The following is a 25,548-nucleotide window of genomic DNA, read 5'->3' as shown; positions in this document are numbered from 1 at the left end:
ACCATACTTAACTTGCCTTAACATCTTAAAACAACCAAGAAGTGTTATGGAATATTTATTCAGCCAGGCAAAGATGTGTCACCTTTGTTCATGCTGCATTTGTTGAGGCTGTAAAGATGTGTGTTTAATTATGTAAAGATGTGTTCCATCTGTTTCACCTTGCCTGCCTAAGGCACCTGATTGGTCTGATAAAGAGCTGAATGGCCAATAGCTAGGCAGAGAAAGAATAGGCGGGCTGGTGAGCAGAGAGAATAATAGGAGGAGAAATCTAGGAAAGAGAGCAAAGAGTGAGAACAGGAGAAGGAAAGAGGACACCAGAGACCTAGCCAGCCACAGAGTAAGAAGGAAAGAAAGATATATAAACAAAGAAAGGTAAGAAGCCTGGAGGTAAAAATGTAGTTAATAAGAAACAAGCCAAGCTAAATCCAGGCATTCATTAGTAAGAGTAAGTCTCCACATACTTATTTGGGAGCTAGGTGGTGGCCCCCAAAGTGTAAAAAAAACAACTACAAGGAAGCTTTCTGAAAATCAGAGAGACAAAGTAAGAAAGACAACGTCAAAGTAAGGAAGGCAGGAACAGAGGCAGAAGGACCAGGAGTTCAAGGCCAACCTCAGCTACATAGCCAATTAGAAGCCAGCATGGGCTACAAGGGACCCTCTCCCCAGCCCATCCCCAAACACAGCCCTCTTCCATGTAGACTTACCTCCACGTTATACTCTGCCCCATCCATGTTGATTCTCACTGTAACATCACCATCGCCTATGTGGGCTAGAACCCTAGAGTCAGGCTCACCTTGGGGGGAAAAGAAGGTATTTTTATTATCAAAAATATCCATAACAGAGCCAAGTGGTGGTGTTGCGTGCCTTTAATCCCAGCACTTGGGAGGCAGAGGCAGGCAGATCTCTGAGTTAAGAGGCCAGCCTGGAGCAAATTTACAGAGCAAATTCCAGGACAACCAGGGCTACACAGAAAAACCTTGCCTCAAAACAAACAAACAAACAAACAACAACTAAGGAAAACAGGAAGCACACGTTAGAATATATAGATCCCAACAGTAAGATGGAGCTTTCCATACCATTTCCCCCTTTCCCTCGTTTACTCTATGTGCATGGGTGTTTTGCTTGGCTGTTGTCTGCACCTGCAGCACCCTCAGAGGCCAGAAGAGTGTTGTATCCCCAGGAACTGGAGGCTGTGAGCCCCCATGTGGGTACATGGAACAGAACCTGGGTCCTCTGGAAGAACAGCCAGTGCTTTTAACCATTGAGCCACCTCTCCAGCCCCCCATTTCCTTCTTGTCGCAGAGAAAAGTAGGGCTTCACACTCCCAGGAGATGGACGCAGGACAGGATGACTGCACTTGAGACCAGCTTGGGAGGGAGGGAAGCTCGCTAAACGACAAGCTAAATAATATCGTCCCTCCTCCTATCAGACTGTTTCTGCTCCCAAACGTATATAGCTCAAATAAAAACACGCAGCGTGCTATCACATCTCTTTCCTTACCTAGCCACGAGAGAGAGAGAGAGAGAGAGAGAGAGAGAGAGAGAGAGAGAGAGAGAGAGAGAGAGAGAGAGAGCCTTTGTAAGTAAGCTAAAGCTGGAGACCTATGATGGTTTAAATCTAAAAATGCCCCCAAAGACTTGTGTGTTCAAAGCTGAGTTGCCAGTTAGATTTTTGAAAGGTGGTTAGACTATTAGATTCTAACTTCATCAAGGGATTGATCCAGTGGTGACTGATCCGTAACTGCGTGGACTAATTAGGAGGTGGAATCTCCTTGGAAACAGTCAGTCATGGGGGACTGTCTTGAAGGACTGTCATGTCCCATGCCTCCTTTCTCTTTTTCCCATGCTTCCCGGTGCCATGAGGTGAACTGCCTCTTTCACCACAGGCTTCTGCCGCCATGACAGTCTGTCTCCCCTCAGGTCCAAAGCCTCGTGAACCAAAACCCTGTCAAGCACGCACTGCGGTCAGCCACTCCTTCCTCCTGCTCCTGGCAGGTGCTCCGCCACCCACCGCAGAGAGTGACGGGCACAGGACCCAGCAGCCCGGGGGACTCACCGACCACGTGCCCGCTGAAGAAGTCCTGCCATTTCACACTGTACTCGCTTTCCTTTTTCCCATCCACCACCACGACTCTGAAGTTCTGCGAAAAGCGTTCAGTACTTGATGTCAGGTATAATTTAAAATGCCTGAAGAGAGAATGCATTCACACAGACATAAACTCGAGGCCTAATTTTCATTTCACTCTTTAAGATCTAGAAGAGACAAGACGAATAAACTTCTACCAAGGTAGAACTAATAACTTTTTCTCAACATGTATAACGTGTGCTCTCTTCAGCAGCACATCCACTTTTTAAAATCAGAATGATGCACAGAGATTAGCATGGCCCCTGCACAAGGATGATACACAAATTGTGAAGCATTCTATATTCTTCCTCAAGGGGAAAAAAAAAAAGATTTACTCCATTACTCTGTGTGTCTGTGTGGGCTTGTACAAGGGGGTGAATGCCCAGGGAGGCCAGAGAGAGTGTTGGATCCCTTGAAGCTGGAGTCCAGGTGCTTGTCAGCATGGGTGCTGGGAAACTCCAGTCTCCTGCAAAAGCATCAAGTGTTTTAACCTCCAAGTCGTCTCTCCAGACCTACAGGAGCTAACAACTTACTAGGTACATAGAGCGTTAGTTCTCCTGGAAAGACAAATGGACTAACCAGTTTAATTATAAAACCTCAGCCAAACAAAAGAAACTAATTTTCTTCCTTTCTTTTCTGAGACAGGGATTCTCTGTGTAGCCCTGGCTGTCCTAGAACTCAGAGATCTGCCTGCTTCTGCCTGCTGAGTGCTAGGATTAGACATGTACCACCACTGCCTGGCTAAAGAAACGAATTTTAAAATGTTTTGTGTGTGTGTGGTGGGGTAGGGGCTGGCAGGAGAGCTCACAGGTCAAGTGCTTGCTCCCAAGCCTGACAACCTGAGTTCTATCTGTGTGACCTACATGATGGAAGGAGACACCAACTCCCTCAAGGTGTTCTGACCGCCACATGTATTTCATGGCACATGTGTACTTATACATACATACATAAACAAACCACGAAGGGGACCTTGACTGCTTCAGAGTTCTACCGGACTGTTTTCCTGGAGCACTGAGACCCATTTGAAAGGACTGGATTTGAGGCAGCTTTTCCATGACTTTAGGATGGGTATTTATCTACGTGCATCCACGAGGAAACACAGCTCAGGAGGCTAAAGCTGTTTAGCACTGTGTGAGCACGGGGCAGTCTGCAGCCATGCAGCAGTGCTTTCACCTCAGCAGAGCTCTCTAGGTCACCAAACGGTCCCTGCCGCCATTCTGAAGGCTTCGTGAGACTCAGACACCTGCTGTCTAATTTTTTCCAAGTATTATGTAGTCCATTTTTGCAAAAAGTGCTGTTACATTAAGAGCATCTCTATATCCTGGTTAAAAATAAACCTTCAAATTCTGTATAGTCAAAAAAAAAAAAAGTAAAGGAAGAAAGGAAAAAAGGAAGGAACTCATGAATTCCTAAGGAATGAGGGTAAAGATTATGCATTTAGCTTTTCTGGAAACTGATTAATAAGGAAACACACGTGGACAGTTAAGGTTGAAGTTAGGTGTCGTGCTATCTCAGAAATCCACTACTAAAGACTACGTTATAGGCCATCCACTTTATCTGCTGCTCTTAAGATAATCTGCGTTCTCTCTACTTCATAAAAGCAGAGCTGGGCTGGGCACTCACACACTCACGACCCAGCTGGTCAACTGTGAAAGTGGACAGTGGCTCTGCAGTCCACTGCTTCTGGCCACCCAGCTGGCATCCTATGGAGGACTCGGACTACGGTGTGAAGTTACCAAATGCCGCTTCTGTGTTTATTCAAGAGAGCCCATGGTTTTTCCCTCCTCAGTAGAACCCTTGAAAACCAGTAGTGCATAATTACTCCTAGGGAGCTAGATACCAAGTGCAGATGTTAAAATACATACATTCCAGTTCTTTACACGGTTTACTACTTTAAAGCATTTTCATGAGTGAAAACTGGGGGGCGGGGAGGCAGACTTTATTAATATTTAGAGGCCTTTCAATGTGCCCACTAATACCCAAGGCAAAGCAAGGTATGTTATTCATCTCAACCATAGGAACAAATTTTGTCAGCTATGGTGTTGAAAATATGAAATGTTACTTCCCTGTGGGTCTGCATAAATCTCTCAACTGCCAGGAAGAAACCCAGACTGGGACTGCCTCCAGAGCAACAAGTATTTTTAACTTTTTGAGCACACAAGGTAATTTTAGTTTTGCTTATATATTTTTTGACGGTCAGAGAGAGAGACACACAATACATCGTTTCATAAAACCTGGGCTCATTTCCTCGGTTATCCAAAAGTGCGTCCTCCTACATTACTCATTATCGTTAATGTTCTTTCCACTTTAGAAAAGCACCCTATTACAAATGCCCTCCCTGTTCAGAGTCCCAGCTCTCCTGAGCTGGAACAGTGTCTGATGTTCTTCCTAGGAAAGCCCCAGGAACTGCATTCTGGGTTTTCTGCACTAAGTCTGCTGTCGGGACTGGGGAGACCAGCTCAGTGGGGAAAGCACTTGCCATCAAGTAGAAGGTGAGGGCTTTGATCTCCACATGCCTGCAGCACCATGCACGCATCCACACTCATATACATGAACACACACACACACACACACACACACACACACACACACACACACACGTCTTATAAAAAACAAATCTGTCATATGGTTATATATGTTATAAGCCCAAGTAGTGATGACATTTGTTTTTTAAGTTTCTGATCATAGCACTGTGCTTTATAAAACCTTCAGACCAGATGTCAGTTAAAACAATTGTTTGCAGCCTTTCCATGACTTTAGAAGGGGTATTTATTTATGTGGATCAACAAGGAAACAACTCAGAAGGCAAATTTGAAACAAGCTTCCTTTTTCATAAACTACTACTCATGCTGAAATCCTTCAATATTCATTTCCTGCTCCTCAACCTCTAACAGTCACACCCAAATCTAATGCAGTCTGGGTAAATTCTTCTGTCTCCCACTGCTTTTAAAACGAGAGCCTTCTCAGCTGCTATCACCACCGGTAACAGTGGTTTCTCAAAGGCAAGGCCGGCCATCGCCTGCACTGACCATTCTAGCTTACTAGTTTAAGTGTTAGGTACCACAGCAGGAAAGGAGGGACCGCACGGACTGGGAATCTGAAAACCTTGGCTCAGAGCCGACCTCTACCGCTTCCTATGTGACCTTGACTTTAATCTCGGAACCTAAGCACTCATCTACAAACGAGAAAACACAAGACTTAACTCAATAGTCTGAAGGTTAAGTGAGAGACTAAAGAAGTGATACATTTCCATAAATTGTTAGACACAATTCCTAATAAACAAGATCAAAACTGTAAATTAACAAAAAAGTCTTTGCTTCTGTGTCAACAGGGATGAATATGAACACTTTCTTCCTTCTGTTTTTTTGAGACAGGGTTTCTCAGTGTAGCCCTGGCTGCCCTAGAACTCCTGTGCCCCAACCGTAACAGAGCTGCCTGCCTCTCCCTCCCAGCTGGGATGAAAGGAGTGCACCACCACCACCACCACCACCACCACCACCACCACCACCACCACCACCACCACCACCACGCATAGCTTATGTTAATGGCATCTGTGAACAGTCACAGAAGCAGCTGACCATGTCATCGCCACGACTCCACGGCCGCTTCAGAGCTATGGAAGAGGGAAACGTCAATTTTCAGTTCTTGTTTTGCACCTCCTCCCTTGCCCCTACACACTCCACACACTTCTACCACATTTCTTTATTGAGTGTGTGCATGTGTGGGCACACAAGCCCAGACACACGTGTGGAGGGAGTCTCCTCCCACACAGGTCTAGGAGGTGGAGCTCAGGTTGTGAGCAGACACCCTTACACTGAGCCATCTCCCTTCCCACCCACTCCTCAGCAAACTTCCCACCAGTGCTGCAGAAATAACTCTTAATTCTGGAGTCCCAGCTGTGCACAAACAGCTGTCTATTGTGGGCATGCCACCCAACTTGTATGAGCCACAGATGTGCGCTTTAAAAGAGAACAGCAGGAAGAGAATGGTGAGAATCAGAGAAGAGTTATGTCAAGTGTCTGATAAACAATACACTCAATTTGAGACGGGCTGGAACCTAGACAGCCATATACTATCTGTAATCAATACCGTTCTATTTGTACATAAATTCTAAAAGTTACTAAAAATAACATATAGATATGGCAATAATTAGAAAAAATAAAATATTATTAAAAACTCCTTGCACAAAATATCAATAATATGCCAACAACTGACCAATTTCCTTAATGTCCTAAGCATTACTACAATTCAGTAGTCAAAAGAACAAACTCAATAGAAAAAAATTTTGAATGCATAATTCACAGAAAACCAATGAAATGTTTCACTTGAAATGTAAATCAAACAACTCTGAGATATCTGCCCTTGGAGAGAATGAAAGCCAAATGCTGGTAAAAACCCAGTGCACTAGGCTGGGCACACAAGGCATCTGGCAGAGCGCTGGCCTGGCTGGCACAGGCCCTGGGCTCCCTGTCACCACACAGAATAAGTAAGATGCGGAGGAGGAGGTGCTCCCCTGTAATCCTAGCACCCGAGAAGCAGAATTCTGCAAGTTCAAGGTCAGTGTGATCTACACAGTCAGTTCCTGCCCAGCCAGAGCTACACAGCAAGACCTTGTCACAAAAATAAATAATCGGATTAAATTTAAAACACTTATATTTTAGGGTGTAATGACAAGACAAATTCTGCACATGTTTCTATCAGATGAAAATCAGTCTGTGGTTGGTTGAACTCACCGACATAGTGAGGGAATGGTAGCTATGCAGATATACTTTAATCTATGTGCAAAAAAACGCACTGAAGAGGCATCGGGACGGCTGAGTGGGCAAAGGCTCTTGCTGCCGAGCCTAACGGCCCCAGTTTGACCCCTGGAGCGCACACGGTGGAAGGTAAGAGCCAGCTCCTACAGGCTGTCCTGACCTCTACACCAGTGTTGTAGCATGAGCATCCCCCACTGACAATAAAGAAATAAAATGGTAAAAAGCATCTTAATGCACTAAAATTGTTAGAAGTTTACAAACAAGAAACTTCTTTGAATCTAGGAAACTCAGTTAGAAAATGAAAATTTAATATACTCCCCTGCAAGTTTTTTTTTGTTTTGTTTTGTTACATGGGGGGATACTGGGGATAAACACAGGACCTTGTGTGTGTTAGACAAGCACCTTACAACTAAACTATATCCCTCTTTCCCTGGGACAATTTGGTTCTTTTTTGTTTTTATTATTATTTATTATATAAACAGTGTTCTTTCTGCAAGTTTGTCTGTATACCAGAAGAGGGAATCAGATCTCATTACAGATGGTTGTGAGCCACCATGTGGTTGCTGGGAATTGAACTCAGGACTTCTGGAAGAGCAGTCAGTGCTCTTAACCTCTGAGCCATCTCTCCAGCCCCAACAATTTGGTTCTTAAATCAGATGTGCATATTACTTAATAGGCACTTAGGAGTCTTTGCATTTCAATTGGGTCCACAAGTACTCTATTCCTAGGAAGTACAAAATCTCACAGGACAGATGCCCACCCTCCAATTGTTCTCCCAGAGGAGAACAATAACCAAGCACTGTCCGGTAAGAATCAGGGTACTGATAACCAATAAGGACTTCTTTAGACCACCGCAATGGACCAGAACTGAGACGGTGACAGGAGAAGGACATCTTGACCAGCACTGCTGAATCCTAAGCATCTCTTTCCCATGACCCAGTTTTTTCTCTGCTTAGATGTAAACCTCATGGCATAACTAGAAGATGAACTTGATGGTCCCTGGACCCTTCTTCCTAACGTGTATCTCACTATGGTCTTAACTGGAGTACTAAGTGGGTGGAGCCTAGGCTTTTGGGGATGCTTGAGCTGGAGTTTTTGCCCTAAAAAATATTGGTAATGTTACTCGTGTTTATTTTTAAATGAAAAAGTCTTATTTAGTGAATTTTTTAAAAGCCTATTTATATTTCCCCACTGCTTTTGAAATAAGATTTTATGTATTCTTTCTTATGTATGTATATTTGCACCTAATGTGTCTGGGAATAGAACCAGGTACCCTGCAAGAGCAGTCAGTGCTCTCAACCAGAGCCATCTCTCCAGTCCCATCTTAATGCTTTCTTAACTGTCAGTTCAGACCCCAGCACCCACATCGAGCGGCTCACAAGAGCCTGTAACATCAGCTCTAAGGGATCAGACACTCTCTGGCTTCCTCAGGCACGAGTACACACCCATGCACATATACTCACACAGACAGAAACATAAATAGCAAAAATAAATAGGTAAAAATTTTAAAATAGGGGCTGGAGAGAGAGCTCAGCAGTTAAGAACACTCGATGCTTTTCCGGAGGACCCAGGTTGGATCCCTAGCACCCACATCATAGCTCACACACCTCTGTAACTGCAGTTCCAGGGGATCCAGTGCCCGGTGCTGGCCTCTGCAGGCACCAAGCACACACATGGTGCACAGACAGACATTCAGGCAAAACACTCATACATAAAACAATGAATAAAACATTTTGAAAATATAAAGTATTATAAACATTATAAAATCGTTAGAATTTTATAAACATGGTTACCATTGGTAATACTCTTGGGATACTCATTTCCTTTAAAATATTGATAAAATTTTAATATTTTAATTATTTTAAAATAGGCAATAAACAATGCTAGAATCACATGACATACTGTAATTATATCAAGTACAACCTTGAAGTATTTTCCTAAGATCTCTGCAGACAGCTTTTGTTACTGCCTTTGTCAAAACAAGCCCCACCCTCACACTGTCCCAATATTACTCCATGTTTAATTCTAATTACCTTTTCAAAGCTGAAAAAGTTAGCAGTGTTTCTAAGTGCGTCGCAGACTGTAGGTCCCTTTTCCTCACGGAGTGCTGATGAATATTAGACAAAGAGAGGATATCGTAGTCTGAGAGCAAAGAGTCAAGCTTCTCTGAAACAAAGGTAAAAAGGTATTAGCAGGCTGGATCAACAGCTCAGTCGGTTAAGAACATTTGCTACTCAGTCTTGAGGAGGACCTGATTTCGCATCCCAGCACACACATCAGACAGTTGAGAAACACCCACGACTCCAGCTCCATGGGATCTAAAGCTGTCTCCTGGCCTCTGTGGGCACCCACATGTCCAGTCACACAGACACAATTTTAAAAATATATCCTTTTTTTTTTTATTTTTTATTTTATTTTTTTTTTTTTTTTTTGGTTTTTTCGAGACAGGGTTTCTCTGTGTAGCTTTGCGCCTTTCCTGGAACTCGCTTTGGAGACCAGGCTGGCCTCGAACTCACAGAGATCCGCCTGGCTCTGCCTCCCGAGTGCTGGGATTAAAGGCGTGCGCCACCACCGCCCGGTTCCCGGTTCCTTTTTTTTTTTTTGTTTTTTTTTTTGTTTTTTAAAGGATTATGGAGGCTAAATCAGTGGCTCAGCAGTGAAGAGCTCTTGCTGCTCTTCCAGAGGACCTGGGTTCAGATCCCAACACTCACATGGCAGCTCATAACCATCTGTAATTGCAATTCCAAGGAGGAGAATCCAAGGCCCTCTTCTGACCTCCATGGGTACCAGGTATGCACATGGTATATATACATATATACTTACAGGAAAAAAATTCATAGAATAAAAGTAAACAAATCTCTAACAGATCAATAAAGGTTGCCAGGGACTGAAGAGAGGGATCAACAGTGAAGAGCACTTTTTCTTACAGAGGAAGAGGACCCAGGTTCAGTTCTCAGCACCCACATGGCAACTCACAACCAGCCTTAAATCAAGGTCCAGGGAATCTGACACCCTCTTCTGACCTCCACTGGCACACCCCATACACATGGTATGTATACATACACACACACAAGCACACATTCATACACATAAGAATTAAGGAAACCATTTCGAAGGTCTTCAGCACTTGAACCTACCAGTCAATGTGTCTGCACTAAGCGGAAGTGCTCAAAAGCCTAGCACAGCAAATCACGTTCTTACAAAAAACTGAATCTGAACTTAACAGAGATCTAAGTTCAAATTCCTAGGACATAAAAGGTTCAGATGCTGCCAAGTCAAATAACCAGTGAAGCAAGCCGTCAGCCACACCTAGAAAGTTAGATTCCTGTAGAACAAACGACCCAGTTTCTCCTGAAGAAGGGAGGGGCAAGGGGAGACGGACTTAAGGAGAACAGAAACAACTCCACTGTGGGAACCCCTCTGGATCATGGCAAACACACAAGCTGCGGGAAGACACTAACAACCTGGGAACCGAGGTTAGATGCTAATAATCTGGTATCTCTGAAGAGTGCTATCTATACACAATGAGAGTTCCAGATAGAAAGCATTTCTACCACGCAGCTTTAAAATGTCCAGAAAAAAAGTAGCTGATCCAGCCGGGCAGTGGTAGTGCAAGCCTTTAATCCCAGCACTCAGGAGGCAGAGCCAGGCAGATCTCTGTGAGTTTGAGGCCAGCCTGGGCTACAGAGCGAGATCCAGGACAGGCACCAAAACTACACGGAGAAACCCTGTCTCGGAAGAAAAAGGAAGGAAGGAAGGAAGGAAGGAAGGAAGGAAGGAAGGAAGGAAGGAAGGAAGGAAGGAAGGAAGGAAGAAAAACAAATGTTCTATATTAACAACCTAAGAAACCAAAACCAGGAAGGCAAAGCCTTTGCACCAAAGTCCCCAAACCCAAGTTCCACAGCAGTTTGGGCTTGTTGGCAAGACTCAGTCTCAAACGCTAGAGCTAGCAGCAGCATATAGCTACCACTGCCACCCCCACCCCACCCCCAGACACATCAGCACCCACTAACTCAGGAGCAGCAGGGCGAGGGCACTGGTGTCCAGAAGGAAATCAACACCAGCAGCTTTACCAGACCAAGTCACCAGCCAGGAAAACAAAGATGTGCTGCCTTCCACTCAGCAGAGTCCCGAGAGATTCCAAACCAGAGCTGCTGTAATCAAGTATGGCCACTCCTCTCCACGGTCTCCACAAACAGACTCTGCTGCCTCCTCCAAGTGACAACTTCTAAAATGGGCTTTAACTCAAAACAGTAATTTTTAGAAGACAACATAGAGACTCTAGTCACTTTTAAAACTGTCTAAAAGGGAACTGGAGAGATGGCTCAGTACTTAAGAGTGTGTACTGCTCTTGTGGAGGACACAGGTTCTGTTCCCAGCACCCACATGGTGACTGACAACTGCCTGTCACTCCAGTTCCAGGGGATCTGGCACGCTCTGTTGGCCTCCCCAGACATCAGACACATAATATATACACACACACTCATACACATAAAATAAAAATACACACTGGCTGCCTAAAATATGTGAGCTGGTATTTCCTCTTCTTTCAACAATCATGGCGTTCAAATCATTTGAATGGACCTAGAATTCCCCAGGACAGGACAGCAGTAGCACCTGTGCTAATGTTTATTGTTACACAGTAAAAACTTAAATCTTTATAAAAAATGTCCAATTATTGGACAAAAAGTCCAATTACTTTATGTCAACCAAAAATTAGGAATAATTTTATTTGGGGACAGGTTGCTATACAGCTATGCAGCCCAGGAACTCAAGCGCCCCAAATGCTAGGATTACGGGGACTTTTGTTTGTTTGTTTGTTTGTTTGTTTTTTCTTGCTTGTTTTGAGCTTCTGAGACAAGGCCTCACTAGCCCAAAGTGGCCTCCAATGTACAGCAACCCTCCTGCCTCAGCCTTCCAAGTGCTAGGATTAAAACCATGAGCCAGGCTGGAGAGATGGCTCAGAGGTTAAGAGCACTGACTGCTTTTCCAGAGGTCCTGAGTTCAATTCCCAGCACCCACATGGTGGCTCACAGCCATCTGTAATGAGATCTGGCACCCTCTTCTGTATACATAATAAATAAATAAATCTTAAAAAACAAAACATGAGCCATCACATTCGTCCTCTAAGAGTGACAGAGCCAGGAGTGGGTGGGGTGTGACTGAGACACAGTCTCCTGCAGTCCAGGGAGGCCCTGAACAGGCTACACAGCCTAGTCTAGTATGACCCCGAATTCCTGATCCCACCTCACCTCCAGGTACTGGGACTGCAGGCCTGCCTGTGCCACCACATCCAGACTTAAAATAGTGTTTAGGCCTGAAGAGACAGAGTAACTACTGTTCTTGCAGAGGTCTGAGGTTTAGTTCCCAGCCTCCAGACGGTAGCTCACAAGTCTAGTTCCACAGGTCCTCTTCTGACCTCCAAGGACACCAGACACACAAGTGGAACACAAACATGCATTCTGGCATAACAATCATACACCAAATTAAAATACGTAAATTTTTAGAAAGTGAATCAATCCAAGAGCAGAGCCCCTTAAATATCCTCCACCCGTCTGTTTATCAGCTCATCCAGCTGCTGCTATGAGCCAGGCACTAAATCAAGTTCAAGGGCTGAACCACAGCAGCAACAGAACAAAGTCCTTGCCTACTGAACACTCCCGTCAGTGGGAGACACAGAATGCACAAGGAAAGGTATCCAAGCCAGGCCTGGATCACACACCTTTAATCCGGGCACTCCAGAGGCTAGGCCAAGGAAAAACCTGAGTTTCAGCAGGGTGGGGGCTACATGCAAATTCCAGGTCAGTGAAATGCACTCATGGTAAGACTCTGTCTCCAAAGAAAGGAGGGGAGGAAATAAAGGGATGGACTGGAGAAAGGGAAGGGTAAGAAGGAAGAGAGAGAACAGCAAAGGATCGGAGGACAGGGATGTGGACACTGAAGTCAGAGAAAAGCACTAAGCAGTTTCTGCAGTGTGGTCCTGTTAATACTACGCAAACCCGAGGGACGAGGGACGTAAGGGTCCAAGCACGCTGCTGCCAGATTAAAGCCAATCAACATCCAGTCACTTCTGCTTATGACATGCTTTATCTCACAGATCACGAAATGGCCGAAAAGGAGCCATGTTTCTTTATTCACCACATCTTTTTATTATGGTATTGCTCACAGGGCCCCAGGCTGGCCTTGAACTCCTTCCTGATCCTCCTGCATCCATCTCCCTAGTGAAGGCCACCACATCTGGCTCTCCTCATAGTACTTTACCATAAACTATCCAGCACAGAAGCTTGGCCCATCAGGCTCATGTTCACAACTACATGAGTTCTCGATGCTGAGATGCCAATACCATCCTTCAGTCTTCAACTGCCTCAATACAGGCTGGTACATGAACTCAGTTTCATTTAAGATCATAATCACACCTACTGACTTAGAAACCTAACCTGGATATTGTACTTTCATTGTCAATAAAACAGACCAGGGCTCCTCAAGAAGAGTGTGGTTCCCCCAAAACAGCTGCATGAGCAGCTGGGAGCTTGTTAGAAACACAGACATTCAGAAATCTCAGTGTCAGACATTTATGCTGCCTTCCAGGTGATTCTCACGTGAACTCAAGTTTGAAAACCGCTAAACAAGTTTGGCAGCATGATGGCTCCTACTGGTAATCTTAGTTACTGAAAGCTGGGGCAAGAGAGTGGCTGGAGTTCGAAGCCACCCTAGGCAACACAGAGAGACACCCACCCTCCAAGGCCTCCTTGCACCATACCATTAAGAGGAAAAAAGGGAAGAGGGAAGAGAAAACCACTTAAGCTAAAGTAAGCAAACAGCTAAAAATAATGCTTCCAGCTGGAGGCCGAACACCTGAGCCATAAGCAAGCCTGCGGGGACACTCCACACGGGGTTCTTCTCGCCCTCTACCTTAACATCAAGGCACAGGAGGCACCAGGCTCCTTTCTACAGGTGATACATATTTAAGATCCGGCTCACCCAGTTCATTCTTTAATTCAGCCTTGCATTGCTTTTAAAAACAAGAACCAGAAACAGGATAAGCTAAACTGGAAAACAGATAAGCTAGACAATGTCCCAAGGACTGGGGGAAACCATCCACCATTTAAAAGCCTGCTCACAGCAGGGTATCTACAAAGTTGAGCCAAGGGAGGGTTTTAAAATCTATTCATATCCCAATATCTTAACTGCATATAAAAATGGAGCTAGAAGAAAAGTAAGGGCAAGATAGAAACATGGTGAGTTATTTTGAGTATATTGTCTATAATAAGTGCCTTTTAAATGTAGCTTGATAACATACTTTAAAATAGTTAGCTACTGTGTTTCCATTGCAATTATTTTCTTTTAATAACTGGATATTACAAATTAGATGTCCTGGAGCCATTACAAACAACTCAATAAAAAAAACAGCTCTCTCGGAAAGCAAACTGGAACCATCTACTGCTCCTGACATGTCTCTCAGATACTGTGCCCTCAGATCCTCAGCCTCTGATTGCAGCTCACTTCCAGAACTTCACCCGGGGGTGGGCACGCTCTCCTACAACCTTTGCAACGGCATTTCTCTCTAATCCTACCCAAATCTCTCCATAAAGTACAAACTGCTGTCTGGCATGGTGGTGCACACCTTTAATCCCAGCACTCAGGAGGCAGAAGCAGGAGTGTGAGGTCCTGACACACACACACACACAAAGTACAACTCACCGGACTTCACTACACTATCACTTACTGCAGTCCATACTCAAAACTGAGACCCGAGGAGCCTCGTTTGCTCAGTACCTGGTCACGGACTCTCGGAAAATTCCAAAGCAGTTGCCCATTCTGCTCTGTACGTGATTACAGCTACCACAGGAAACAGCTGAGCTTTTTATTTTAGCTAGAAACACACTGAGGAAATGAGCCCATTGAAAAGGTCAGCTGGAGAAGGTTCTCTAAGTACCCACTGCCCTGCTCTTCTCTGCCGAGTGCTGGAGTTTAGTCCCCCACCTGGCATTACCTGGTGGTGGTTAGTTAGGGACCTACCTTCCTTATGCTTCTGTATTTTCTCTATTCCCTTGCCTTTGCCTCAACTTTCCTAAACACACATTCTACACTTTTTTTTGCTCTTTTCAAACCAGGACTTATTTCTTCAACTAATACTCATTAAGAACCTCCTGGCACTGGCAATGTGACAGAGATAAAAAGAAACACACTTTTAGTACACTGGAGAAGAACAATCACAGAATTATCCGAGTTCACCTGCCAAAGAGGAAGTGTGACGAGCCATATGGGAGACACAGCAGGGCTAGCATCCCCTGCCTGGCAACAAGGTGCTTTTCCTGGAAGTAGTATTTCTATCAAAAGGAGGTCAGGATCGGAGGGATGGCTCAGCGGTTCGGAGCACCGGCTGCTCTTCCAGAGGATTTAGTTTGATTCCCAGCACCCACTTGGTGGCTTACAACTGTCTCTACCTCCAGGTCTATGTGTGTTTTGCCTACACGTCTGTCTGTGCAAAACACACATGAAAATGTTTTTAAAAAGGGTGAGGTGGCAGCTGAGAAAAAGCAAACCCCACACTGCAGAAGTGAAAAGGTACTTCAGCTAAACTGCAGTGTGGAACACCACAGCAAGAACGTGTCAGGAGACCAGCAGCTGTGGCGGTGTACCCCTTTATTCCCAGCACTCAAACCACAGAGGCAGGCAGATCTCTGTGAGTGTCAAGCCAGCTTGATCTACATATGAGTTACAGATTGGCCAGGGCTACTCAGTGAGACACTCTCTAAAAAGAAAAAAAAAAAAAATAGGGCTGGAGAGATGGGTCAGAGGTTAAGAGCACTGACTGCTCTTCCAGAGGTCCTGAGTTTAATTCCCAGCAACCACATGGTGGCTCACAACCATCTGTAATGAGATCTGGTGCCCTCTTCTGATGTGCAGGGATATGTGCAGACAGAACACTGTATACATAATAAATAAACAAATCTTTTTAAAGAAAGAAAGGAAGGGAGGGAGGGAGGGAGGGAGGGAGGGAGGGAGAGAGGGAGAGAGAGAGAGAGAGAGAGAGAGAGAGAAAGAAAGAAAGAAAGAAAGAAAGAAAGAAAGAAAGAAAGAAAGAAAGAAAGAAAGAAAGAAAGAAAGAAAGAGAAAGAAAAATAAAGATGATGTGTGAGACCAGAGAGGCGGATGGAGGTCAGCTACTGAACATGAAATGAAACAGTAAGGATTCTGGACTTTGAGTCAAGGCACTATTAAGTAGAAATCTCAACACACTTCAGTGTGGAACAAACAAGATTGGAATCTGGGAAATCAGTAAGCTGCTGAATGAACAGTGAGTATCACTAAAAAGACTGCTGGGATTCTGGTTTGGCTACCTAGGTGGAGGACATTCGTATGTATGTATGTATGTATGTATGTATGTATGTATGTATGTATGTACGTACATACGTACACATGTACACACACACACACACACTTACCCTGGGCTATAAAGAATCTTCTTTGTCCTAACAACAACAACAATGGAAAAAACAAAGCCTGGGCCAGCCACTGTCTGCTGCCTGTGCTGGAGACCCAAGGTCAGCACTCCAGAACACAGTCTGTACAAGACGCCCCGGGAATGGATGAAGGGTTGAGAGAAGGAAAGCAGTGCTATCTGCTGGGCCACACAACCAGATCCCTGAACTAAAACTGTGTGTGACTTTTGGGTTCACACCAGTCAGGGAGGTCAGAGTGCCAGCTGTTTCAACTACTTCTCTATGGTGAGTGCTTACCGAGGCAGAGCCTAACCCAGGTCAAGACTATCGAGTGCTGTAACCTGCAGCTGTTCCGCCCTGAAGAGTCCAGGGGAGCCCCTGAAGGAAGCCCCAGCCATGAGGCTCTGCAGCACACGGGTGCAGACTCAAGGATACAGGAGGGCAGCTTCAATAATCCCTCCCCAGCCCCTCCCCAGACCTCCCCAGACCTCCCCAGTCCACTTTAACACTGTTTCCATGCTCACTCTTCTAATCAAAAACAAAGACAAAAAAAAAAAATGAACAATAAATCTGGACACACTACACTACCGTGCTTTGGAACACAGAGGTGTAAACATCAGCTGAATGTAAGTGGGGCTACAGAGAACAAGACAAGGTCAGAGACACAGATTCAGAAGTTGGGGAACATAAAGAGCAAGTGAAACCAGAGCAGTAGCTGAGACTCTTGAGTCTACAATTCCTGTTGGTAGGGTGTAGACAAAGAGGAAGTTGGGGAGGGGCATGCTGCTCTCTTGGCTGATTTGAGGGCAAAGCACAGCAGAAACCTTTCTTTTACTTCCCTACCACGGTGAAGATGACTATCTTGTTCTTTCCCTATCGACCCAGTTCACACTCTCTTCAAACTGTACTTCCACTTGTACAATGGTGAAGGATCCAAAAATCAACCACACCCAGATGTGGAGGACTTTCACAACTAACATTCTGGAAAATCCCGTGAAAGTCCAAAGGACTTCTGCAACCCCTCCATTGTGGCTCTCCGATGAGTTCCTCATTCTATCACAGAAATAGTTCGTCTCTCTGACCACTCCTTCGGAGCAGAGTTATCTTTGTGGTAAGTATTTGGATCTCATAGGATTGCAGCTTATAAATAGCATCGTTAGAACGAGGAGGCCATGCATCAAAACTCCTGAGTACAATTGTGCTACTAATAATGAGCTGTGAATGGGGCTCCAGCTCAGAGCCTTGTCCAGAAATGCTGGCAAGCACTGTCCTAAGGAGCTACATCACCACCCTAGACTTTTTATTAATTGGGTAGAAAAAAATGAATCTCAGAAGAATGCAGTTATTTGTCATGTGCAAGAAGAGATGAACATAAAAGCCTTGTGGACATTTCAAGAACGGCATTTTTGTTTGTTTGGAAGTTCATGATATTATTTGTTGCTTAACCTAACCCAACAATTATTTAGACATGATTGTTCAAGACCAACAAATAGTTTCATAGTTTAAAGACACAGGGTTTTAGTGTGTTTTTTTTTAATTAACCTACTTGGTTCTATTATTTAGACCATAAATGTACTAAATATTCCTTAGGTATATAATTTCCTGAAGGGCAAAAAGTACATAATGAACAGAAACTTAGCTTTTAAGGTATTCTGTAGGTCACCAAAAATGATTTCAGGAACTGTTATGAATTGCATAATTTAGGAAAGTTATGAGTCACATGAGCTTAGTCATGATATCATAGTGAAGTTGCAGCTGGGTGTATAAGTCTCACTTTGATTTCAAAACTGTTTTTCCTTTGTGTTACTCTGAATAAAAGAGGATGTAGTGGGTGGAAGAAGTAGGTCACAGATTCTGTGTCTGAAACATTGTGAAATTTACCTTGAGTTTATCAGCAACACACACACACACACACACACACACACACACACACACACACTTGCCATAAGCACATCCTAACGCACTCCCTGTGGTTTCAGATGTGTCTGTTTAGGCCTCTGAATGAGTCTCTTCCTATCAAGCCATCAGCTTTGAAAGTGGTTATCATTTCATCTTTGTATCTCAATACCAGGCGTAATTCCTGGCAGCCCCAACATGAGTCCTTCAAATTTTACATCAAGAGATTATACCCATGGGTTTTGATTTTTGTTTTGTTTTTCTGACATAAATGTGTTATATTTTGCTATTAATTTTAAAAAAAGAAGAAGAAAAGAAGTAACCCAAGCATTCTGGAGGCAGAGGCAGATCTATGTGTTCAAAACCAGCCTAGTTTGTAAAACAAGTTCCAGGACAGTCAGGGATATCTAGTGAGACTTTGTCTTAAAAATATTTAAAAGTCCTATGATCTACAAATGTTACTGAGAACATATCTAGAAATAATGTAGTTTTCCTCTACATTGTATGATTCCCTAGGATTCATGCTTTTCTTTCCACCTTTGGATGAAAGAATGGTAATAAACTGCCAGAGTGCTGCAAAAATCACCTCAGTGTCTCAAATCCAAGTTTATTCTTTTTTTTTTTTTTTTTTTTTTTTTTTTGGTTTTTTTTTGAGACAGGGTTTCTCTGTGTAGCTTTGCGCCTTTCCTGGAGCTCACTTGGTAGCCCAGGCTGGCCTCGAACTCACAGAGATCCTCCTGGCTCTGCCTCCCGAGTGCTGGGATTAAAGGCGTGCGCCACCACCGCCTGGCCAAGTTTATTCTTAATAGCATCCTTAAAATGCAGCATGTCCTTATGCCCCGCTATCCATCCTGAAAATCTTTCCTTCAGTTAGTGTCAGCTTAAGATTTCAGCACTTCCTAACTAGCTCCTTTACCTTTCTTTAAACTTGTCACTTGTTTTTTTTTTTTTTTTTTTTTTTTTTGGTTTTTCGAGACAGGGTTTCTCTGTGTAGCTTTGCGCCTTTCCTGGAACTCACTTGGTAGCCCAGGCTGGCCTCGAACTCACAGAGATCCGCCTGCCTCTGCCTCCCGAGTACTGGGATTAAAGGTGTGCGCCACCACCGCCCGGCCAAACTTGTCACTTGTAATCCATTTTAAAATGCAAACACACACAAGAAAGTTATTTGGATAAAAAAAAAAAAAAATACAATACATTCAATGTCTGCACCTGTCAATTACAGCATCTGTTCAGTAAAATAAGAAACAAACACAAGGCCAAAAACTAACAAGGCTGGGAGTGATGGTGTTAAGTCTTTAATCCAGCACTCAGGAGGCAGAAGCAGACAGAGCTTTCTGAGTTGGAGTCCAGCCTGGTCTACACAGCAAGTTCCAGGCCAACCAGGGCTACATCGTGAGACCCTGTCTCAAAACAAACATAAAGAAAACCCACAGGGTTTCAATCTGCGTAAGAAAATACCATAATGACAAGATCTTAACGTCACACAATGGGGAATGCACTGTGTCACACTTCGTTACTGATAAACTGAAATGTCTTAGATGGCAACACTGGGAAACTAAAGTGCCCTAAAATACCCTGTAAATTCCCTATCACCAAACTTGACACCTCTAGCGCATGTCCATCCCTACAATCAGATCTCTCTAGAAAATCTACGCAGGAACCCTCTAGTTTCTAGGCTCGAAACTGTTTAAATAAGTCAGCTCTGGTAATTTGTTTAAAACTGCAATAAAAGCATTCATGATGGCCAGTCCATTCAAAAGTTGGATTAGGAAGTTTCGGCCTCGCTCTCTCCACCAAGCACCTCTCCAAGAAAGTGCTTGGGATGAGCTGGAAATCCAACCCCGAGACTCCAAATCCAGTCAGAAAATGCAAATGAAACTACTTCAGCCGGCGCCTTCCAGCCAGATTACTGCTTAAGTACCTCCTTACAGAAGAAAATTCAAGTTAACCTTCGAGAGCCGGCAAGTGGTGTGGAGCTGTGGGGCCCGTCCTTTCTCCCAGGGTCTTGCTTTTGACAGAAGCACCTAACACCTTCGATTCACTTATCAGCAAGCGAAGGATCTCGACCTCTCGCACACTCCACACGCGAGCCCCCCACATGCCTGCGCTGCCTCTTTTCTGAACACATCCCAGAAATGCAAACCTCGGCGACGGGACCCGTCCCAGGCCCTCGGTCCCTGGGAAGAGACCCCCCCCCCGTCCAGGATGTCCTCCTCCCTGACCGAGCGACAAGCCCATCCATCTCTCTCCTCCAGCTGAAAGCCGAGCGCCACACCCCCTTCCCACACTGCAAACTTGGGGACGGACGCGCAACTCTGGCCCAATACCCCGCCCCCGGCGCCCCCCGCGCCCCTCCAAGCTCCCCGGGGCCAGCCTTAACCAGTTTGCTCCCCCCCACGGCTCTCACCGAGCCTCGGCTGGGAGCCAGAGCCCGTTTCCTCCGGAGGTCGGGGCGCCAGGACGAAAGACACCAGGGCGGTCAGGAAGAGGAGACGCTGCCTCATGTTCCCGTCCGCCACCTCTCCGGGGAACCCGCTCCTGACGAGTGTGTCCGGGGAAACGGCTCACATGGGGAAGAGGCGGCGGTCCGCCCCGGCACGGCCCCGCAAACTTTTCTTTTTCCCCTCCCGCGCCGCCTACAGGGAAGAACGAGAGCAAAGCTCCAGGCCCCGGAAGTGCAGGCGGTGCTCACCGAGAAGGAGCTCAGCCCGCTTCCGGCCGCAACCCCCAGACGCCCTCTCGGCGGCCCACAGCCGGAAGAGGGAGGCCGCCGCGTGGCATTCTGGGAGGCGTGGCTCGCCTCGCCCCGGCGTGGGCTGGCCGCCATCTTGTGTGCTCTGTCCCTTCCTGGGTACCTCTGGGGCCGGCTTGTCCTGGCGCCTGCCTGCCTGGCCCGCAGCTCGCGACGCCCTGGCTCGACCCGGCGCGCTCTCCCGCCTCTGTCCCCGGGTGACCGCGGCGGGGAGGAAGGTGGGAGCCGATGGGCAGGCCCTCGGGCGCGAGCGGCCGCCTCCTGCATTCTGGCCAGCGTCCCCCGTGCAGCCCGGTCCCGAGCGGAGGTCGCAGGCGCCGGTGACCGGATGGGGGCGTGAAGCCCGCCACGCGGGTCTGGCGTGCAGTTTAGCATCTTGCTGCCGGGGACCCGGCCTCCGCTGCCACTGAAAATGGTCAGGGACCTGACTGTATGTCGGCTTCCGAATGTGCACTTATTCGCTCCCTGGCGGCTCTCGGCAGAGGGTCTCCAGGAACCGGAAGCCTAACCGTTCCTAAGGGAGCGAGAGCGGCCATCTATCCCCTAACTCGGGTGTGCATGTTTCCCTGCTCGATCCCTCCTCGAGTTTGGAGTCGTTTTTTTTGTAAGTTCTGTGTGGTGTTCTGTTTGTGGTGCTGAGTAGCCCTGGTCAGATTCCAAGCTGCCTTCCTGAGGAAGATAAACTGTGATTCAAATGTGTTCCTCCTGGAACGTCCCAGTTAACATCTTGCATCATTTTCAACAGTTACTCAGTTTGTACTTTTTTTTTTTTTTTTTTTTTGGCGTGTTAGCTAAACCTAGTCTGTACATCCGAGGTATGAAATGCTTTCAACTACACATACGCATGCATTCATGGCACCTAAGCAAAAAAAACAAGAAAAAAAAAAAACAAGAAAAAAAAGTTCATCCCATAAATTTGATGTGACATCTGTGTATGGCGTTTTAATAATAGAAATCTTAACAGTATTTCTTCTTTTGAGTATCCAGGCTCCATATCCTCAAGTCTGTAACTTTAGTACACTGTAGATTGTATTTGTGTGTCCCCTGCAATGCCCTGCTCAAAAAAGGCAATGAGCTATGTTTAGTAAATGTTATTTGGGTGATTCTCAACCTTCCTAATGCTGTGACCAATTAATACAGTTCCTCAGGTTGTGGTGACCCCCATAACCATAACATTATTTTGTTGCTACTTCATAACTGTAATTTTGCTGTCGTGAATGGTAATGTGAATATCTGATATGCGGGATATCTGATATGCAACCCCCAAAGGGGTCACAACCCACAGGCTGAGAACCACTGCTGGGTTTTTTGTTTGTTTGTTGTTTTTGTTTTTTGGTTTTTGTGGGCGCCCACAAAGGTTTCCTAGTGAGATGAGTTTGCTTCACACAGCAGGGCTGCATTAGGGGATGGCTGGACCACGTGTGGGGTCACCAGGTGCCTGGGATGGTCTGCACTTGGCTGTGCTGGGGGAGGGGAAGGTCTCTGCTCCACCCTTGGCATTCCTTTAAAAGCCCTTTAGCAGAGACAGAAGGGGCAGGTGAGTTTGAACCCAGGCCCTCCCAAGGCTATCCTGCATTTTCTCTCTCTCTCTTTTCTCTATACTTCTATCTACATGTTCCTCATTTCTCTCTGCTCAAGGGTACCCTGGGGGAATAAGAGGGAGCTGGTCTCCCTCATTTTTTAAAAGCTCCTGATCCACTTTATTATAACAGGAAGCCCTGTGTTTCCAGGGCAAGTCCTGATTTCAAGTAATCTTTGACAGTCACAAGTCGGGATTTGAATTATGATTCTAACTTGAAGTTCATCTTTGATTTAGCAATAGTCCATACCTTCGGAATAAAAGCTGCACTGGGGACTGCAGGCCGGTGGAACAGGGCCATGCTGGATAGAGGATGTGCTGGCCGCTGCCTGCACCCCAGCGCTAGGAGGCTGACACGACACAACAGGCAGGGCTGTGGAGGAACTCTGAAAGTCAGAAACTGACAGTCCAGTCTGGCCTTCAAGGGTTTGTTGTTTGGGATTTGTTTGCTTTGGGCGGGAGGGAAAGGCAACGGTTTGGTGTACTGTCTGAGCTAGGTTTATTTTGTAACCCTGCCAGGCCTTCCTCCCTCAGCCTCCCATGTGCTGGATGGTGAGGCATGAGCCGCCACACTTGGCTTCAAGCTTTTATTCTTTTACTCTCAGAAGATTGGGGAAAGGGAGGGAAGGGAGGACAGGGGAATCCGTGGCTGATATGTAAAATTAAATTAAATTATAAAAGAAAAAAAGAAACATGTTCCCACTAGGTAACTTTCTCATTATAACTGTAACTGGTTGCAACATTTAAAATTCCCATCGTAAATGTATGTACACTTAACTGTCCGGTCATCCTTTTACTGTCTGCCAGTAAAAGATAAATACCTCCAGTTCCGCACCGTTGTTGGATCCTCCACCACTGTCCAGTGACCCTTTTTATAGTCGGTCGCCTCCTACACTGGTGTCTCCCTGCACTGTCGCTGTGTGACGTAGGGCATATAATATACATGCAGTAGAAATAATGGCATGAAGTCATTTCCAAAGTTAGGTTTTGACATACTCTTCCATCTCACCTTCTCCCGTCTTTGTTACTGTTGTTTTAAGTCTTAGTCTTTCGGGGTAGTCTCAAAACTAAGATCCTCCTGTCTCAGCCTTGCTGGTGTGTTGTTGGCGAGCTTCTCTCCAGGTTCCATTAAGCCCCACAGTCCCACAATCCATATATAAAATAATCACTCAGACACTTATATCACTTATAAACTGTATGGCCGTGGCAGGCTTCATGCTAACTGTTCTTTTATCTTAAATTAACCCATTTCTATAAATCTATACCTAGCCACATGGCTTGTGGCTTACCGGCGTCTTTACATGCTGCTTGTCCTGGCGGTGGCTGCAGTCTCTCTCCCCCCTTCTTCCTGTTTCCCCAATTCTCCTCTCTCCTTGTCCCGCCTATACTTCCTGCCTGGTCACTGGCCATCAGTGTTTTATTTATATAGAGTGATATCCACAGCACTGGTGTTCTAGTACTCCAGGTATATGCCACTGAGAAAAGCCAATATTCATGCTCTGAGAGCACACAGGAAACCCACAGAGGGATGGGTAGGAACACAGGCCACCAGCAAAGGTTTGAGTTTGACGAGAATTCTACAGCTGCCGCAAACTTCTGAGATCATTGCAGCCCCGCCTGATCCTCAGAAACAAGATCAGAAATGTTTACTGGGGTGCAGAGATGCTCCACAGGTGAGAGACCCACATGGTAGCTGACAACCAGTTCCAGGGAATCTGATGCCTTCTCGGCTCCAGACACCAAGAACGCACATGGTGCACAGACACAATGCACACAAAACACCCATAAAATCAATTGTAAAAAGGTTTACTGTTTTATTATCCTACTTAAAACAATTGGGTATAGACATCACCATGTTGTCTTGATCTGGGTTCATCTTAACATCTGAAATAGCTTTTACGATTCAATGAAGGAGCCTCTTAGCCAAGAGTGCTGGGAGGCAGAGAAAGCGGATCCCTGAGTTCAAGGCAGTCAGGGCTACACAGAGAACCCCTGATGCTAGGGGATGTCTTTCTATACGCTGTGAATATATGTTGTTCCCATTGGTTAATAAATAATGGCAAAGCAGCTTAAAGGCAGCCAGGAAATCCAAGGAGAGAGACAGGAAAGAGAAAGGCAGAGTCTAGAAAGAGGCCAGCCTGCAGCCCACAGAGCAGCATGCCAGCAGACCAGTAAAGCCACAGAACACACGGCAAAACAGATTAATAGAAATAGGTTAATTTAAGATGTAAGAGCTAAATTCCCTGCCGGTTCCACCCTCCTGAATGCTTAAGGGAAGTTCCTTGCCTGTGTATCCTGCATAATGGGTGTTAACAGCTTAGGTGCAAGATTGTAAAACATCAGTGGCGAACTTCTTTTGGAGACAGGGTTTCCTGTGTCCTACCCCTGCACTGGTCCCTGCCTCTGCCTCCTGAGTAGTGAGGTGGCAGGTGAGGTGTGCAGTGCCCCATTTATGTGATGTGGGGTCAACCAGAGCTTCCTCTATGCATGCTAGGCAAGCACTCTACCTATGGAGCTACATCCTCAACAAGGACATTTCTTAGTGGATCAGTAAACCAGAACAACTGTAACTGGAGTCACATTTCTCTTCAAATTGGAAAAGAGAAAAAGAAGTCATTTCATTGTGAAATGAGTCATAACGTTATTTCAAGAAGATCCATCTTGAAAACTTGAGCTTTGTATCACCTCCCCTTACACGTCTCACAGAATCCCCTGCAGTGGATAGCCTGGGTATGTGCGTGAGTGTCATGCATCCCCCTTCTGAAATGCCCGTTTCCCTTGGGAGCTCTAAGTAATTGGACCACATGAGAACTCAGCATAAGAAGAGTATGAATGAAGAGAGTATGAATGCAGGAAGGAGCTTGATGGAAATTACTTAAGGTCTAAAGTGGCCAAGTTCTGACTTGAATTGATTGGCCCTACAGAAGAGACTAATTCTCCAGGCAGTGGCCTGGGACCTTAACTGAAAGCCTGTTTCCAACATTCAGAATCTGC

At 45.5% G+C, this 25,548-nt stretch overlaps 1 protein-coding gene and 1 non-coding gene across 3 annotated transcripts in view; one reads left to right on the top strand and one right to left on the bottom strand.

Annotated features, from left to right (window-relative positions):
* Positions 1–20,903, bottom strand: part of Adam17 (ADAM metallopeptidase domain 17) — a 46,353-nt gene extending 25,450 nt beyond the window's left edge. The window contains exons 1-4 of one of the 2 annotated variants that reach the window (XM_028877703.2): positions 20,631–20,903; positions 8,915–9,047; positions 2,056–2,186; positions 705–793 (exon numbers count right to left, since the gene is read on the bottom strand). In XM_028877703.2, coding sequence (XP_028733536.1) covers positions 705–793; positions 2,056–2,186; positions 8,915–9,047; positions 20,631–20,727 — 450 coding nt within the window. In that variant the 5' untranslated portion in view covers positions 20,728–20,903. Of the gene's footprint in view, positions 1–704; positions 794–2,055; positions 2,187–8,914; positions 9,048–20,630 lie in introns of those variants that run through there. The other variant, XM_028877704.2, reaches the window with a different exon arrangement.
* LOC114698867 lies at positions 2,323–2,431 on the top strand. Its single transcript, XR_003735426.1, has one exon. It is a non-coding gene; the product is annotated as a U6 spliceosomal RNA (small nuclear RNA).
* Positions 20,904–25,548: the final 4,645 nt, after the last annotated feature.

The sequence above is a fragment of the Peromyscus leucopus genome, chromosome 22 (genome assembly GCF_004664715.2).
Source record: "Peromyscus leucopus breed LL Stock chromosome 22, UCI_PerLeu_2.1, whole genome shotgun sequence".
NCBI classification, from domain to species: domain Eukaryota; kingdom Metazoa; phylum Chordata; class Mammalia; order Rodentia; family Cricetidae; genus Peromyscus; species Peromyscus leucopus.
This window is presented reverse-complemented; position numbering and strand designations above follow the sequence as displayed.